Source organism: Papaver somniferum, chromosome 3 (genome assembly GCF_003573695.1).
Source record: "Papaver somniferum cultivar HN1 chromosome 3, ASM357369v1, whole genome shotgun sequence".
In the NCBI taxonomy this organism is placed as follows: domain Eukaryota; kingdom Viridiplantae; phylum Streptophyta; class Magnoliopsida; order Ranunculales; family Papaveraceae; genus Papaver; species Papaver somniferum.
Window position 1 is genome coordinate 138,407,325 of NC_039360.1, and position 17,278 is coordinate 138,424,602.

Sequence of the window (17,278 nt, forward strand, 5' to 3'; positions counted from 1 at the left end):
CCAACCTATTATTTTGAATTGAAGGAAATATATTGCCCATAAAACTAGCATATCATCATTTTAAAAACAGAGGGAGTATATTTCGAGGTTGGTACTTATGAAAGATCTTTTTTCTTTTATATTAGCCATGTAATGTGGCTAGCTAGCAAACTCGCCAAGTTACGATGGGAAGTAAATCGTGTGGCAGAGTTTCTATCGAGTTATTCGATAGAGATTCTACCATCAGCGATCAAGACCTTTTTTGTATTATTATTATTAACATGCAAGGTAGCTTGGCAAACTCGGTGCAAGGTAGCTTGGCAAACTCGGTGAGTCACGATGGAAATAAATTGCGTGACAGAGTTTCTATCAAGTGATAGCGATTCTACCACCAACGATCAAGACTCAATCGATGGTGATAGTGCGCTCAGTATGGACTCTATCTTAATTAGATCTTTTTCTACCACCTACAAATATATGTAGCTCAAAATTTATATTTAACATCTGAAACCTCACATTTCTACACAATTTTTTTTTTCAAATGGCATAAATTGCAATCCAGCTTGATTTTTCCAGTGCTATACTTGAAGCTCCTATTAACAAAATGTATGATGGTTATAAAGAAATAGGTAAAAAAAATAAAATACAAAGGCATACTTGTGAGGTTTGCTAGCTTTTTCTATTGCAAACAGAATTTCAAGCCTTGATCTAAACGATCTAAAGGGAAATCAAATAGGCTTATCTGATAGAGGTAAATTTGTATCAAAAGTCTTCACTTAGGTTGAAGCAACTCTTAGGATGTAAAGGACGTCGGCTAAGGAAATCAATTTGTAGAGTCTTGCGAGGTTCAAGGGGCATAAGGAGCATGACTGCAGCTGAATTGCTTGGAGGGTGAATTGAGTCTCAACTACACTCCAGTATGAAGTATGATAGTATGCTAGTGTTTGTAGCAGCTTAATACAGTTTGGTGTTCGAATCTGCTTGAGATCCCGGATTTTTCTGCAAGTGTAGTTTTCATCGTTAACAAAATTCTTGTGTGTTTGATCTTTTTAAGTTTTTGCATCTTTTGATTCTTAAAAGTACTACACATGTTCATAATCCTATCAAGCGAAAAAAATTGATGGTGTACTTGGTATCCTCTCATTTTCAATTGGTATCAGAGGAAGTTCATGTATTACGATGTCACAACCGACATGATGATCCATTGCTTTTATAGGAGCAGTCAGGTTATCGATTATGAGTATATTGTAGAAACCATCAATGATGATCTGTGTACTGATCCGAATAAAGTCATTGATAATATTTGTCATGAGAAACAACGATTGATAAGAAAAATTGATGAACTTTGTGAGCTATACATCAGAATTTTGATCTTCGAGAAGAATCTGAAAGAGAAAGGGTTCTTCAAAAAGGATTGGATGATCAAAACCATATTAACAAGGAAATTGTTTCCATGTTAGCTAAATCAAAGGCTACCTTAACAAAAGCTCTTGAGGATTTGAAATCTTAAAAAAAAACATACAATTCCTCGAAGAACCTAATTCGTCTATCTTTTGATTCTTGTTTAAAGAATTATTGACGATCAGGAGATAAACGAGGCCTTGGCTTTGTTAAACCTGATATGAATCAGATTCTTCTGAAAGGATCTGATGATGCAACCACTACTTATGTTGGCTCCTATATGTTTTGTGGTTCTTGTAATCATTACCAACATACATGTAAGCTCTTTCGACAAGAATTAATGTTTGCTAAAGTTCTTCAGGAAAGAGCCGAAAAACTTCTTTCTGGCGTTAAAAGACTTACAAAGAATCTGACAAGATATCTTAATATAGGGGGAAATAATATCAGTATGGGAGCTTTCGCTTTAAAGTCTACTTCACTCTTTCAGTGGTTTCTCGATAATGGATGTAGCCGACGCATGACCGATGATCTTTCGTGGTTTGTGAATGTGGACGACTTTAAATGAGGACCTGTAACTTTTGGGGATGAGAGTTGTTGCTATATTAGAAAAAAGGGAACGGTCAAGCTTCCTGGAGTGCCTGAAATTCATGATTTTTTTTACGGCAAAGGTATGTCATGCTAATCTTCTTTATGTCAATCAAATTTGTGACAAAGGTCATAAAGTTGTCTTCAATGCCAAAGGATGTGATATTAAGGATAAATGAAGAAAAGTATATTTTCATGGTAATCGTGGAAAAAATAATTGTTATCTTCTTGATGTTCGGTTCAATCTTTGTTGTAGCTCGACTAAAGTGAAATATAAACACCTTTGGCATGAGATTTTTGGTAACATCCATTATCGCCTTCAAGGCAAGATCGTTAACAAAGAACTTGTCTGAGGTGTGCCCAAAATTAATGCTAAGGTTCATGATGTTTGTGGTGCTTGTAAAAAATATAAACAAGCTAGAATTGCACATAAGTCATCACCAGACATTGCCACTATAGATGGTGATTTTCGGACCGAGGTAAGATGGTCACTTTACGGACCACGGATAAAGTTGTCATTGTTAGAGCACTGTTCGGTCGAACTCGCAAGCGTTGCTATCTCAAGCTTGTTTTTCAAGTTTAGTTGATCAAAACTATATACTTGATTTCTAGTCTACTTATAGCTATGTCTCGGATAATGATAAAATGTAGTTGATCTTTAGACTTCACGGTGTTTACCAATTGAAGAAGAAGATCTACTGATGAGCTTGGAGGAACTTCATCAATGGAGACTAAAACTTATCTACCATTCAGAAGTCTATTATATTTTATCTTCTAATGAGACTAAGTCGTATATCTATATAGACTTTTACATTATAAAATTTTGATATTTCGAGCCGAGTTTATATCGCTTATCTATTTAACGAAATATGTGTTGGAAGATTTTTGCTTTAGCTATGTTCATCGTATTCTTGACGAGTTTAGTTGGAGACAATTTATTTGTTAGAAACTAAAGTCAAAAGATGATCATGTGAAAATTACCTTGAATATCTTATATCATTTGTGTGAGACAGTCATTTGATGTTAGCTTGGGAAGTTTCGTATTGATCATTCGATCACTTGAAAATTACTTGAAGCTAATGGTATGTGTGAGATTACCATTATCGTCTTCCAAGGATGTTTCAATGATTGAAATGAGAGTTAAGAACAATTACCCATGTCTGGATACAACACGGTACGCATACCTAATATATGAACTGTATTGTGATGATTCAGGTCTGTATTACCCATGTCCAGAGCTACTGTTCACGTACCTAGTTTGCGAACAAAGTGATGAAGTTCTAAAATCGGCAATGTATGATTCTCATACTCATGAACTAAAACATTTATGATTTAAGGTAATGCAAATTAACTTTGCAAACCGTGGCTTAACGTTCATGAATTGATTCTTGTATATGTACTTTGTACGATTACAAATCAAACCGATTTCGATTCAGTTTATTCATATATATTTCTATGAGATAGTGAACAATTGAACAACTCTATTTGAAACACAATTATTTATGATAAATAATCATGAACAATTATTTATCATGATTGATTGATCTAGAAGTGTTAGATGAATATGGCTAAGACAAAATGTTCATGTGGCTAACTTCAGTTAACTATTATTGAGCCAACTCAATATACACGTTTTGGTATGGTAACCCATATCTAAATACAAGTGCATTTCATTTGTGTGTAACAAGCCAAGACCATCTAACGGTGGAGATTGATTGCTTAATTTCTAAGCAAACTTAGCTTGAATCTTAAATCAGGAGTTCATCTAATGGTGAATATTGAATGCTTTGTTACTAAGATATCTTAGCTTTGATTGTAAGCAACCCTGATTTGAAAGACTATATAAGGGGGAACTCTAGCAACTGGAAAATCTAATCTCGGCACTTTCTTGTGTCCTAGTTGCAAACTAGAGTCGATTATACTTTAACCTAGGTTTTCCAAAATCATTATTAGGTTAACGGCTTGAAGACTTCATTTGGGATTCGTGAAGCCAGATCCAATTGCTTTCTATGTGGTTGCATATTCTGATCTTACTTATTCTATCGTATTGAGTTTTATCTTCTCTAAGATTTGCTCGAGATTTATCTCTGATATGTTAGATATAAAAAGTAATCACAACAGTTCTTCGTCCCAGACTCTTGTAATTCCGTAATAACTTCTTCTGTTAATCAGTTAGGTTATTGTGAGGTTATTAATATTTCTAGACTGCTCTTCGGGAGTATAAGACCGGATTATTAGTTGGTTCTTGTTCACCTTGATCTTTGTATCGAAAGACTGAACAAACAAAATGAATGATAGACATATTTGTAGGAGACATATTTGTTTATAATTTTCCGACTTTGGGTCGTAGCAACTCTTAGTTGTGGGTGAGATCAGCTAAGGGAATCAGGTGTGCATAATCTGACATGGTTCTAGAGGCGTAAGAAAAGCGACTGTACCTTAATCGGTGTGAGACTTGGTTAGGGCTCAACTACATTCCACTAGAAGTTAACTTGTAGTAGGCTAGAGTCTGTAGCGGCTAAATATGGTGTGGTGTTCAAATCTGGACTAAGTCCCGGGGTTTTTCTGCATTTGCGGTTTCCTCATTAAAAAAATTTCTGGTGTCTGTGTTATTTCTTTTCCGTATTATATTTGTTTATATAATTGAAATATCACAGGTTGTGCGTAGTTTAATCAGTTGATAAATCCGACCTTGTTTGTTAGATAGAACTTGATTGACATTTAGGCATTGGTCTTTGGTACCGTCCAAGTTATTTCTCATATCAATGAGGCTCGCGGATTTCTATCTGTTTGATTTGCTGATTGTATTGAGAAAGAGATAAAAACTCTTTGATATAATTCTTGATTGAGTCTCACTTTTAAGTTGGTGCTCTCGAAATTAAATTGGTGTTGAGTCCATACAGATTGTCGAACGAATTATTTGGTTTGGTTGTTATACCCCGGCTTTTTCAATTGGTATCATAGCAGGCAAACATGCTAAGACCTTATAAGTTTGTGTTTGAAGTAATCCAATGTGTATGGACAATAAATCTCTGTTAATGCTCCACCCGTTTTAGATCCACCTAACTCCGAGTGTATTCTAGAAACCATCGATGAGTTTGAGGGTTTTGATCTGGAGAAAATCATCAAAAATCTTTGTCGAGAAAAACAACGATTGATAAGGAAAATTGATGGTCTTCATTGCGAAATTTACATCAAAGATTTTGATCTTCGAGAATGCTCTGAAAAGGTAGTTGATCTCCAGAAAAATTTAGATGAACAAATGCGGATCAATACTGATCTTGTTGCAGATATTGCAAAGAATAAGGATTTGAAGTCTGTCAAAGAATATTCAATGGATTTGAGAAACTCCTTTAATTCCTCTTTGAAGGATTGTCGTAAGTCAGGAGATAAGCGAGAATTAGGCTTTGTGAAACCTGATGTGACTCACAATTTTTCAGATAAGTTTTGTGATGTTGGTTCATGTATGTTATGTGGTTCTCATGATCGTTTCCATCATACATGTATACCTTTTAAGAAAAGTTTAAAGGTTGCTAGTGATCTTCATAAGAAAGTTGAACAACTGTTTACTACTCTAAAGAGGTGTACAAAACTAACATGAAAATCCAAATGGGAAAGTAGTTTTAGTGTGGGAGCTTTTTCTCTAAAATCAACATCACCCTTTCAATGGTTCCTTGATAGTGGATGTAGCCGGCATATGACAGGTGATCTTTCTTGGTTTGTGAACACAAACGATTTTGAAGGAGGACCAGTAACATTGAAGGTGGGAGTTGTTGCTAGATAAGTAAAAAAGGGACGATCAAATTACCAGGTGTTCCCGAAATCCATGATGTCATATACGTTAAAGGTATGACTGCTAATCTTCTTTTTGTTAGTCCAATTTGTGACAAAGTTCATAAAGTTGTCTTCAGTGCAAATGGATGTGACATTGTAGACAAGACTGGAAAAGTAATTTTTCAGGTAACTCGTGGTAAAAATAATTGTTATCTCTTGGATACTCAGTTTAATAATTATTGCAATTTGACTAAGGTGGAAAACACATCTCTGGCATGAGCGTTTTGGTCACATCAATTATTGTCTTCTAACTAAGATCATTAACAAAGAACTTGTTAGAGGTGTTCCCAAAATCAACGCCAAGATTGATGGTGTATGTGGTGCTTGTCAAAAGAGTAAACAAACTAAAGTACCACATAAATCATCTCGAGATATTCTCACTAAAGCTCCACTTGATTTAATTCATATGGATCTCTTCGGTCCTATTCAACAACATATTGTTGCTATAAATAAGTATGCTTTAGTTATAGTAGATGATTACACCATATTCACTTGGGTGACATTTTTAGCCCATAAAAGTAAAACCTAAGTGAGTTTAAGATTATTGTTGATAAAATCCAGAATGAACACGGTCGCAAGCTAAAGAAAATTAGAAGCAGTCATGGAACTGAGTTGAAGGACACCAAAGTGTTTGAATTTAGTGATAAACTGGGGATTATTCAACAATACACACCACCCATTACTCCACAAGCCAATGGAATTGCAGAAAGGAAGAATAAGAATATTCAGGAAATGGCAAGGTAATGCTCCATAACAAAAACTTACCGTTAAAGTTTTGAGGAGAAGTTGTTTTTACAACATGTTATTTGATCAACCGTGTTTATTTACGGTCTAAGACCCTTGAAAAACGGGGGTACAACAACCTCACCCAATATTTCGATTAGCAATCTGTATGGACTAAATCTAATATACTTTTATGAGAATCAACTAGACAGTCAGACTCAATATTAATAAAAAGTATATCAAGGAGTTAATATCTCTATCTCTCGATTTGATCTTTACTCAAGAAAATGGAAATCTGCGAGTCTTTATCAAATACTAGAGAGATAAACTTGGATGGTACCAAAGACCAATATTCAAAGGTCAATCAATATAAATCAACAACCAAAGGTTGGATATTCTAATTGATTGATCTTAACACACAACCTATGATATTTCAATTATATAACAAAATATAATGTGGAATAGAAATAACACAGACACCAGAAATTTTGTTAACGAGGAAACCGCAAATGCAGAAAAATCCCGGGACCTATTCCAGATTGAACACCACACTTTATTAAGCCGCTATAGACACTGTCCTACTACAAACTAACTTCGGTCTGGACTGTAGTTGAACCCTAATCAATCTCACACTGATTCAAGGTACAGTTGCGCTCCTTATGTCTCTGATCCCAGCAGGATACTACGCACTTGATTCCATTAGCTAATCTCACCCACAACTAAGAGTTGCTACGATCCAAAGTCGAAGACTTCAATAAACAAATTTGTATCACACATAAAAGTCTACGATGATAGATAAATCTGTCTCCCACAGATAAACCTATGAGTTTTGTTCCATCTTTTGATAAATCAAGGTGAACATGAACTAATTGATTACCCGGACTTATATTCCCGAAGAACAACCTAGTATTATCAATCACCTCACAATAATCTAAATTGTATGGTAGCGAAACTAAATATTGTGGAATCACAAACGATGAGACGAAGATGTTTGTGATTTCTTTTTATCTTGCCCTATCGGAGATATAATCTCAAGTAAATTATTCAATTGAACTCGTACGATAGAAAATGGCAAGATCAGCTCGCTCAACTACAAGAAAGTAGTTTCGCCTGGATTCACAATCCCAATGAAGTCTTTTAGTCGTTAACCTACAGGGTCTCGAGAAAAAACCTAAGGTTAAAGGAGAATCGACTCTAGCAAAACCAACTAGTATCACACAGGAGGTGTGGGGATTAGTTTTTCCAATTGCTAGATGTCTCCTTTATATAGTTTTCAAATCAGGGTTTGCAATCCAAATTACCTTGGTAACAAAACATTCAATAATCACCGTTAGATGAAAAACCTGATTCAACCAAGCTAATATCTTTCAACAATTAGAACGAAATTTTGCTTGTCACACACAAATGAAGTGTATTCATTTAGGTTTGAGTAACCATACCTAAACGTGTACACTTAGTTGGTTCACAAATAGTTAACCAATGGTTAGCCATATGAGCACTTTCATATTAACCGTATTCATCTTTCTCATAACTAGTTCAAAGGTTAAATTGTGTTTGGAAGGCACATTTGGGGGTATATTATTTCCCACTACCACGGCTTGAAAATACTTCACAAAACATACCACGAGCTTTCCAATATACCCGAGCCGGATACTATTTAATTAACCAATAACGGATGTATCCCAAAAATTGTCGCACTGATGTCGCGTTTGTATGGGCCATATAAATAGGAAAATCATACTCTGGATTCCATACCATTTCTCTCTCTTGAGAAATGCAGCGAGTATCTCCCTGCGTCGCCTTCAAACCCTAGTTCATTTGGTGCAAAATATACCCATAATAGTGCTTTTGCCATCAAATTCATTAAACGTGAGATAAATTCAATCCCGTCCTTCACCGTTACTCGAATGATTTCAATGAATTTGGGTGTTTTCCTAAATTTTGCTTTTATTGTGTCCGGGGTTTTGGGCTTTCGGCACTGGTAAAAGCTTCATATTAACCGTATTCATCTTTCTCATAACTAGTTCAAAGGTTAAATTGTGTTTGGAAGGCACATTTAAGGGTATATTATTTCCCACTACCACGGCTTGAAAATACTTCACGAAACATACCACGAGCTTTCCAATATACCCGAGCCGGATACTATTTAATTAACCAATAACGAATGTATCCCAAAAATTGTCGCACTGATGTCGCGTTTGGATGGGCCATATAAATAGGAAAAGCATACTCTGGATACCATACCATTTCTCTCTCTTGAGAAATGCAGCGAGTATCTCCCTGCGTCGCCTTCAAACCCTAGTTCATTTGGTGCAAAATATACCCATAATAGTGTTTTTGCCATCAAATTCATTAAACGTGAGATAAATTCAATCCCGTCCTTCACCGATACTCGAATGATTTCAATGAATTTGGGTGTTTTCCTAAATTTTGCTTTTATTGTGTCCGGGGTTTTGGGATTTCGGCACTGGTAAAAGCTTCATACCTGGTAAATTCTTCTTCATTAAACTTATTGATACTCGGTAAAGTGGTTCCATGGGTTTCTGATAGTTATTTCAATTCTGAAAATAATAAATTACTACATAGTCATGCTGGTGATATTCAAAATCATATGCATCGTGCTTACTTAATTATTTGTTTATTTTACAATTGGAGACCCAATTAGGACAGGTAATTAAGGTTTTATCGCTGAATTTAATTTGTCAAGACCATGGTTTAGTTCAACATCTTGAAAAAGATAACTGTTTCTCCTTTCAGATACTGACCCTATAAAACCATATATCTTAAATATAGATTTTTAGTCCTTTGACACCTTTGGGATTAAGAATCGGTGGATGTAGAATTCTTTGCAAACTTAAGTATGTGTAGTTCTTCTTTCTCGAAACCCACTGAAATTATGAACCTGATTTGTTATATATCGGCAGTTGAGTGAATTGTTGTGATGGTAAATTGATTGTTTGTCCATGGTATTAGGGAAAGATGTCTGCTACTACAGCTGGAGGTTCAGCGGATACTGACCTCCAAGATGATGTCAATTCCAAAGGATCTTTAAAGACGGCTTTTGCATCTGTTGAATCGTCGGAATGTAATTCATCAGGAACCGAACCATAGTATGTTTTTTCATTCGTTCTCATAAAGTCTTTTCTTTCATAGTGTTGTTTAGAGATATGTTTTCAAGAGAGAAGATTTGTTAGTTGGTAATATCTTCTCCCTATAGTGCTCTATGAAACTACCAAAGGCAACCGGTAATGAATTACCTAATAACACCACCATCTACCACTTGGTAAATTTTTTAGATGTTGAGGTTTGACATTTGGAGATGCAGTAATTTTTTATGGTAATGTAGATGATTGTAAGATGAACATATTACCAAAAGTTAGTTTCAGTCTTTTAAATTCATTAGCATTTGCGTTTTATAACTACATTGGTGTTGAAATTGTTAGATGGTTTGAGAATAACCTTGTCAAAGAATCCTGCTCCCTTCAAAATATTGTAGTTGCTGCATATCCTTGGAAGAAACTGACTTGAAGCATCTCATGTGTATAACAAGTTTGTTCACCCACAGAAGTATCGGGATAACTACCCGAAAGTAACAAAACACGCATATATGAATCTTATGTCCACGATCAAGGGTCGTTTGAGCGAAAAGGCTTACCCAGTATTTGCTTCAACGGCAGTTGGCCACTTCCTGGATATGCCTGAAACCCATAAGAACAGTACAATTTTGCATTATATATTCTCACGGCAAATTGTGAGACAAGATGATGGTGATCCATTTTGTATGAACTTTGGGGTTGGATGGAATATCTTGAGGTTTGGGATGAAAGAATTTGCACTTGCTACAGGACTTAACTTCAAGTTGACAGCGGCAACAAAGGAAGATCTAGATAACCCACTCCCAAAATGTATCGTGGATTCACCAATCATGAAAACTCATTTCCCTGGGGAAAAAAGGGTAACAGTAAGAAAACTCCAGACGCGATTTGAGAAAGGAGATTTGACCACCTGCACTGACGATGAGAACGCTAAGTTGGCGCTTCTCTTTTTTGTGCACGTTTTTCTTTTGGGCTGTCAGGCGAGAGATGTAGTAAAGGGAGAATATTTCCATTTGGTGGACAACTTGAATAACTTCAACAAGTTCCCATGGGGTCATGTTAGTCTTAAAAAAAACATCCGCAGCTTTCGATCAGCTCTGGTTGTGAAGGATGGAAAACAAACTAAGAAAGCCAGTGTTGTCAAGAAAGAGAGGGAACCAGAGAAAAGTGGTCGGTTGGGCTTGCCGGCTCATTACAGGGTGTTTGGACTGTTATACGCTCTGACAATAAGTTCGCATATTCTGTTTAAATGGATCTTGTGTACTTGGGTGGTTTGTAGTTTGTACAGTTCAAGTTCTACCTATTGCTGCTATTTCAGGCTTGGGCATTGGAAACTAGTCCTGCAATTAGGGGTTTATGTGGACGGGTTGTGTCCAAGCATACTTGCGGTCGGTGGTGCACTGTCATGGAACGTGTGTCATGCACAAACGAACCGAGATACAGTGAACTTGTATCCTTGAGACAGGGGCTAATAGTGGATTGTGATGAGTACGAGCTGTACAATGGTGGCTCCCTTAGATTTCTTGGCATAGTAGATGATAAGGAGGTGTTGGAGGATACTGTGGAACCGTCTGATGTTCCAAAAGAATCTAGCAAGGTATATGAATCCTCTTGGTCGGGAACGACCAAGGAATTTGCCAGGGAGGTTGGCGTAGGACCTGGGTCAGATACTTTATACACTCTTACGGAGTCTCAGCTAACAAATATGCTTGTTATTTTCTTACGAGAGAAGTTGTCTCCAGCCGGCGTTAGTTATGTGGATAAAAACACTGCAGCGGGGGAGACATCGTGTGATGGATATCGGGGTAACGCAGCGGCGGCTTCCATACAGATGGACTTAGTCATTAATACTGAAGCAGTTTTAAAATCAGAAGAGACGGTAAAGAAAATAAGTACTCCAGATGATGACGGTAAAGGGATGGAACAAAAAGAAGAAGAAAAAAACCGATATAGGAGATGCAACATCTAATTCTCCAGTGGGTGCGGATGTAGAAACATCTAAATCCCCTGACGTACCCAACTTAAAGAGGCGTAGAATCATAAAGGCAGGACCTCAGATCTCATCTATGAATGCAAGCCTCACTTACCAAAAAAAAAATCTAAAAATTACTATGCTGGGGAAAATGTTGAGGATCAAGGTATCTCAAAGAACTATAAAAGGAACCTGAACATTTACATATGGACAAGGCAAGTGTTTATCGCTTATTTACCGTATTTAACTCGAAAGTCATTGTCTCATGATCGTTAAAATGCGCAGGGAAAATGTGGATCCAAAGGAAACCAAGAAGGCAAACGCCCCACGTCCTAAGAAATCTTCGGTGGAGGACATTGTAGAGACAGAAGAAAGTTTGAAATGGTATGAATATGTCAAGTTATTAGGAGGAACATCACAACCACGGTCCGACTGGTTATCAGAAACTATAAGTAGATTGTTTTATTATAGTTTATGTTCATGATATTTTATGAATTTACTCGTCAGCTTATCTATTTTGATACCTCTTGCAGATTGTTAATTGTGTATTGCACTCGATGCGCAAACACCCTGAATTCACGAAGAAAACTCGGTGGACCACAGTTGGTAGTTACTTCGTTGTGAGTATTATATGAAAACTATGAAACTTATCACATTTGCACTATAAACATACTTGAATTTTGTACATGTTAACAATGGCTTGTAATGTGCGGTTTCTCACGTTCTATTAAACATTATCCTGAAAAACAGCGGCACGCTAGAGATCAAAAACTGAGATCCAAGACCAACGAAAAGCAACAATTGTATTATACAAAATTGCACATGGCGGGGAAATACGGCATTGATGGTAAACCATGGTCCGAGGTTGATGTGGTTTACGCTCCGGTGCTGGTGAACGACAATCATTGGGTAGCAATTGAAATCCTCTTGAAGACACAGAAGATTTGTATCTACGATTCCCTATACAATGATCAAAAGCGTAAAAGATCCACCAGGACAGCAGGGAACCCATCCGAGGTCATTGCTATCTGCGACGTTCTGAGGACAATCCTAGAGAATGGATAATGGAATTGCGACTACGCAGGCTTTGGTCAAGTGGTCCCTAAACAAAGATCGAGGTTAGTTCTTTGAGATCTCGTTAGATGGGCAGACCAACATCCTATATGGTGCAATTGGTAATCTAAACGACACTTCTATTTTTATTGGTTTAGTTCCGGTGATTGCGGAGTGTATGCATTGTGCTTCATCCTGTGTTTGATAAAGGGAGTTTCTCTAGACCGATGGCAAGACAAAGATATTATTAAGGCTTATCGTAGGAGGTTTATTGTTTGATTATACAACAATACAAGTATCGAGGTAATTACATGTAGAATTGAATAGCAATAGTGACGCTGATGATACCACTTACCTATATTTTTGGTGCAGGATTATATTCTGTGAATCGGGTGGAAATGTTGGAAGCAACTTAATTTTTTTGGTGCAAGATTTCATCCTTTTAATTCCGTAGAGATAATTTTAATTCCGTAGAGATAAAATCTCTAAAAAGTGTCTCGTCTCATCACATCTCGTCTCCTTGGACCCGGTTTTGATGGTTCATAGAAAACTTAATTTTCATAAACCTCCAAATTTTTCTTCTTTAATTCAACACCTTGTTGGTTGGAGTGTTCTTGCAAAAAATGTTACAAACCAATTAACATAGTTTGCCGGAACTATAATTTATTTCAAATGTAATCCTTGTCGCAGGAAGCACGGATGCACTTAGCACGTGCATCAAGCATGTGAAGGTTATAGTCTCGTGAGGGTTTACATAGAGATCTACCCACAAAACCTTACCAAAACACTACCCTAAAAACCTAACCAAAAACCACTAAACCTATCAATCTTCTTACGATGAATCCATCTCCGATTCACCCAGCTGGTGGTACTCCGTGACTTTGGTTACCATGTGGTTCACGTTTTCATCAAACATGAATGCATCCCCCTTTTCCTGTAAGTTACGCGCTTTCACGGCTTCGTGCTACAAAAACAACACACAAACTTAGTTTGTTACGTAAAAATTGAAAAGAGTGGGTTGTGTCGAATTAATCATAAAGATACTTACGAGTTGTTGAGGGGAAAATCTATTGTGAGTAGCGTGCGCGATCCGGTGATTGATTTTTAAAAACTCAACCACTGTATCAAGGATGATGTCATGTCGTTGATCGATTTGTTGAGCAGTTCTTCCTTTCGGGTTCCCATAATCGTGAGCAAATTTGTTAAAAATCTTCAACCACATCGAATCCCCCGAACTGTTATCTATAGTTGAAGGACGAGTTGCGGCGTACCATGCTTTGGTGATTGCCAAATCTTCCTCGGAGTCAAACGATGCCATTTGTTGTATGTGGGAGTAGGTTCTATACTAAGAGTCTTCTAGGGTTTAGGCTTTCATAAGAGTCTCAAGAACACACGAGTTTGGGTTCAAGTATTAGTTTTGTTTCATAAGGAGAAGCGTAGTTTAACTTCAACCAAAAGAACATTCAGAAAACAAATATCTCACCTCAACTTTGATCGACTAATATTGCCAGGTATACAAAATATATTTTAAAAAATGAAAAAAATAAAGACACACAGCAGTAGGAACATAAAAGAAGAATAGCTTGATTGTAAACTATATTTTTCACATGAACTAATATAATTAGTTCAGGTGATGTTTACTTTCTTCACATGAACTAGTATGTTAGTTCATGTGATGTTTTTCTTTTGCACCTGAAGTAGTGTAATCTTATCTCTAATATTAGGTTTTCTAAACCTAGTATATAAAGAAAGAAATGAATAAAGAGAATGTAACTTATGGTTCTAATGATGGTATGATGGTTCTAGGAAGAGACTCCACTGAGCAACCCCTTGGTTACCCCTTGTCAAGGTGTGCAAATCATAAAAAACTAACAAAAACATCAAAATAAAAGTAAGGACACTACTAAAGAATAAGATGCTTTTCCAGACAAAAGTTCACTTAAGCAGCACATGAGTACAGTCTTAATTAGCAAGCATTGAAATCCTTAATAGACATTTCAATCATATTGTTTCATAGAAGCACATATCACAGAAGAAGAAAAAAACAAAAAGGAAGAAACCTCAAAATACTAGATCTAGCTATGGAATTCTTATATTTTCATTATTCAAGTACATCATCACGTATTGTGACGGTTAGGACGACATACTATTTTCACACTTGAGGATGTTGTTGGAAGTGCTCTAACCTTCTCTAGAAATAGTCCCTTTCTCCATCGGGCGAGCAAGTACCAGCACAGAAGGACAGAGCAACTTTAGTCAAGACATGACCATGTTTTAACAAAAAACTCAAAAGTTTGAGCTCAGCATCACATCCTTCCACTTCGCAGAAACAAACATAAGTGAGGCGAGACAACATCCCCTCGGATGACAACCCTGCTTCCCAATCTTCCCCGACGTCCACTAAATTTGGCTACATCAAAACAATCACAATAGCTAATAGGTCAAATTTAACTACATCAAAAAAATCACAATAGCTAATAGGTCACTTGGTGGCAAATAATAATTGTACAAAATACGAAATCCTGCATACTCAAAGGTTCCAAAATGTTCTTAAAAAATTAAAGTCACCATGAGATGCATGATAAACATTAACGCTGTATTAGAATTTTCGGAACTACATCACAGGCCAGATCAGTAAACGTAAAGTACACTCTGTACTCGAGGAGAAATCTTGAGCAAGTACGCTATAGCCCGCAAGCAACCTCTTGTAGACCGCATTTTCAGATACAAAGATCGTACATTAAACAAGCAAGGTTGTTGTTGAGAGTCTAATAAGTCAGGCGCTCTTGAGAGAACCTTGAGAAACAAAAAAAAAATTAAAATAATATAAGAGCTAATAGATATTAATACTAGTCAAGATCTCTATTGTGTCAGGCGCTAGGCCAGGCGCCAAGCCCTTCGCCTAGCGCATAGGCTTTACTTTCCTTGTCATAATCGAGAGCTAATAACAAAAAAAACCTTTATCATATAAGCCATACCTCGAGTAATCCATATGATAACCACAGATTTTTCACCATACAAGCCTCTCTTAGAAACTTCGTCGTATGTATAGCATATACCACTTCTTCCTGTGAGAGAAAATTACAATATGCTTATGCATTCTCACCTAAAACTCTTTCTTTGAGCCCCAAATCAAAAGATACCTCGGATAGAAGAGAACAGTTTTCTAGAGAGTATAATTGAGTCACGCAAGACGTGCACTCGAAAGCTTTTAGATTTGGAGTAGTCAACTTGATAACATTGTCTGTACTACCAAGTAATCGCTTATACAAGAATTTCTTGAGGCTGAGAGAATTAACAATCAAATTTGGTATGTCACAATGACATAGGGATAACTTTTCAAGAACTGGGCAACTTGAAAAGAGCCTTTTAGATAGTTCTTCATTGGGGATCGAAACTCCATGAATCCACAAAACTTTGAGCCGAGGTAAGTCCATTGAATTTGGTAAAATAGCATATGTACATCTGACACCAAGATTCACTTGCACTTCCAAATTCACCGGTGACTTGCAATCAACAAGTTGATTTGGAATTTCAAGAGCTTCTGGACGACCTTGACGGATTTATAACCTCATTTCTTCAACATTGTGCTTAACATCTTGAACAATCCATCTATAAATCATAATATCTTCATCTTCTTGATATCTATACCATGAATACCATGTCGACAAAATGTATGAACATTTGATCATGTTCTTTGCCTGGAGAAAATGAACTTCTCTTGATGCTTAGACATGAGACAGATTTCCAAATATGAATCCATCTTTTGGACAAAACACAACTTTGGACTACATTTCTGGTATCATTAAAAGACATGATGTAGTGAATTATTTCATCAGGTAAGCTACTGATCCTATCTTTCCCATTAGAATATGGAGATTCATTTCTTGTTTCTTCCAAAAAATTTAACCGACACTGAAAAAATAAAAAAAATTAGTTATTCAGATGAACCCTAATCTACAATTTGGCAATGAATCAATCAATCTGAGAAGAAACAACAACCCCAAGATCCAATTTCGCAATGAGAAGAAACAAACAAACGCTAAATTCCAATTTTGCAGAGCCAATTAGAATTTGTAATTGAAACCCAGAAAGTAAAAGATGGATGAGGATGTACCTTTTGTTGTATTGCCCAGTGGCTGATGAGGAACTCTTAAGTGCAGTTTGAAGTTCTTAATGTGGAAGAAAATTAAAAGCACCAAACCACCATCGTTCCCGGTCTAGTACAAAAAAATGGAAGAGGAAGTACTTTTGACAGAAACTTGAGGTGACGCCTCGTTTTTATAAAAATCTAATGGATGATGCTTCTCTTTCAAATTAATTACGGATCCCTAGAAAATGCATTTGAAAATGAATTATGAATACCGAGAAAATGCATTTGAAAATGAATTAATACCTAGAAAATTCAACGGCGATCAATAATATGTGTTGACTTTTAATTTTGAGGTGGTACGTGTTATTAGGCGTGTGAAAGCATGTGATGTGGGACAGTGTTTTTGTTTTTTTGAAGCATGATGTTAGGGCTACATCAAATTTATACGCGGAAACAACAAGTTGTAAACAAGACTGTTCACATGAAGAAAAATGGTTACATCAAAATATGTTGTTGGGGCCAAAACATCTGAAACAACTCATG

The 17,278-nt window shown here is 36.4% G+C and overlaps 1 protein-coding gene across 1 annotated transcript; it reads right to left on the reverse strand.

Moving 5' to 3' along the window:
* Nucleotides 1–14,833: 14,833 nt before the first annotated feature.
* On the reverse strand, nucleotides 14,834–16,079 carry LOC113360026. Its single transcript, XM_026603578.1, has 4 exons — nucleotides 15,831–16,079; nucleotides 15,621–15,710; nucleotides 15,292–15,438; nucleotides 14,834–15,052 (listed from the first exon to the last, which is right to left on the reverse strand). The coding sequence occupies exons 1-4, from the start codon at nucleotides 16,077–16,079 to the stop codon at nucleotides 14,834–14,836; spliced, it is 705 nt and encodes a 234-aa protein (XP_026459363.1).
* Nucleotides 16,080–17,278: the final 1,199 nt, after the last annotated feature.

Bases quoted from the DNA above. Each gene is read 5' to 3' on its own strand.
- LOC113360026 (XM_026603578.1), bottom strand. From the start codon at position 16,079: ATGGACTTACCTCGGCTCAAAGTTTTGTGGATTCATGGAGTTTCGATC. The intron at 15,439-15,620 runs GTATGGCTTATA...TTGTTTCTCAAG, and splicing joins TATCATATGGATTACTCGAG to GTTCTCTCAAGAGCGCCTGA. The intron at 15,053-15,291 runs GTACTTTACGTT...GTTTTGATGTAG, and splicing joins TTTCTCCTCGAGTACAGAGT to CCAAATTTAGTGGACGTCGG.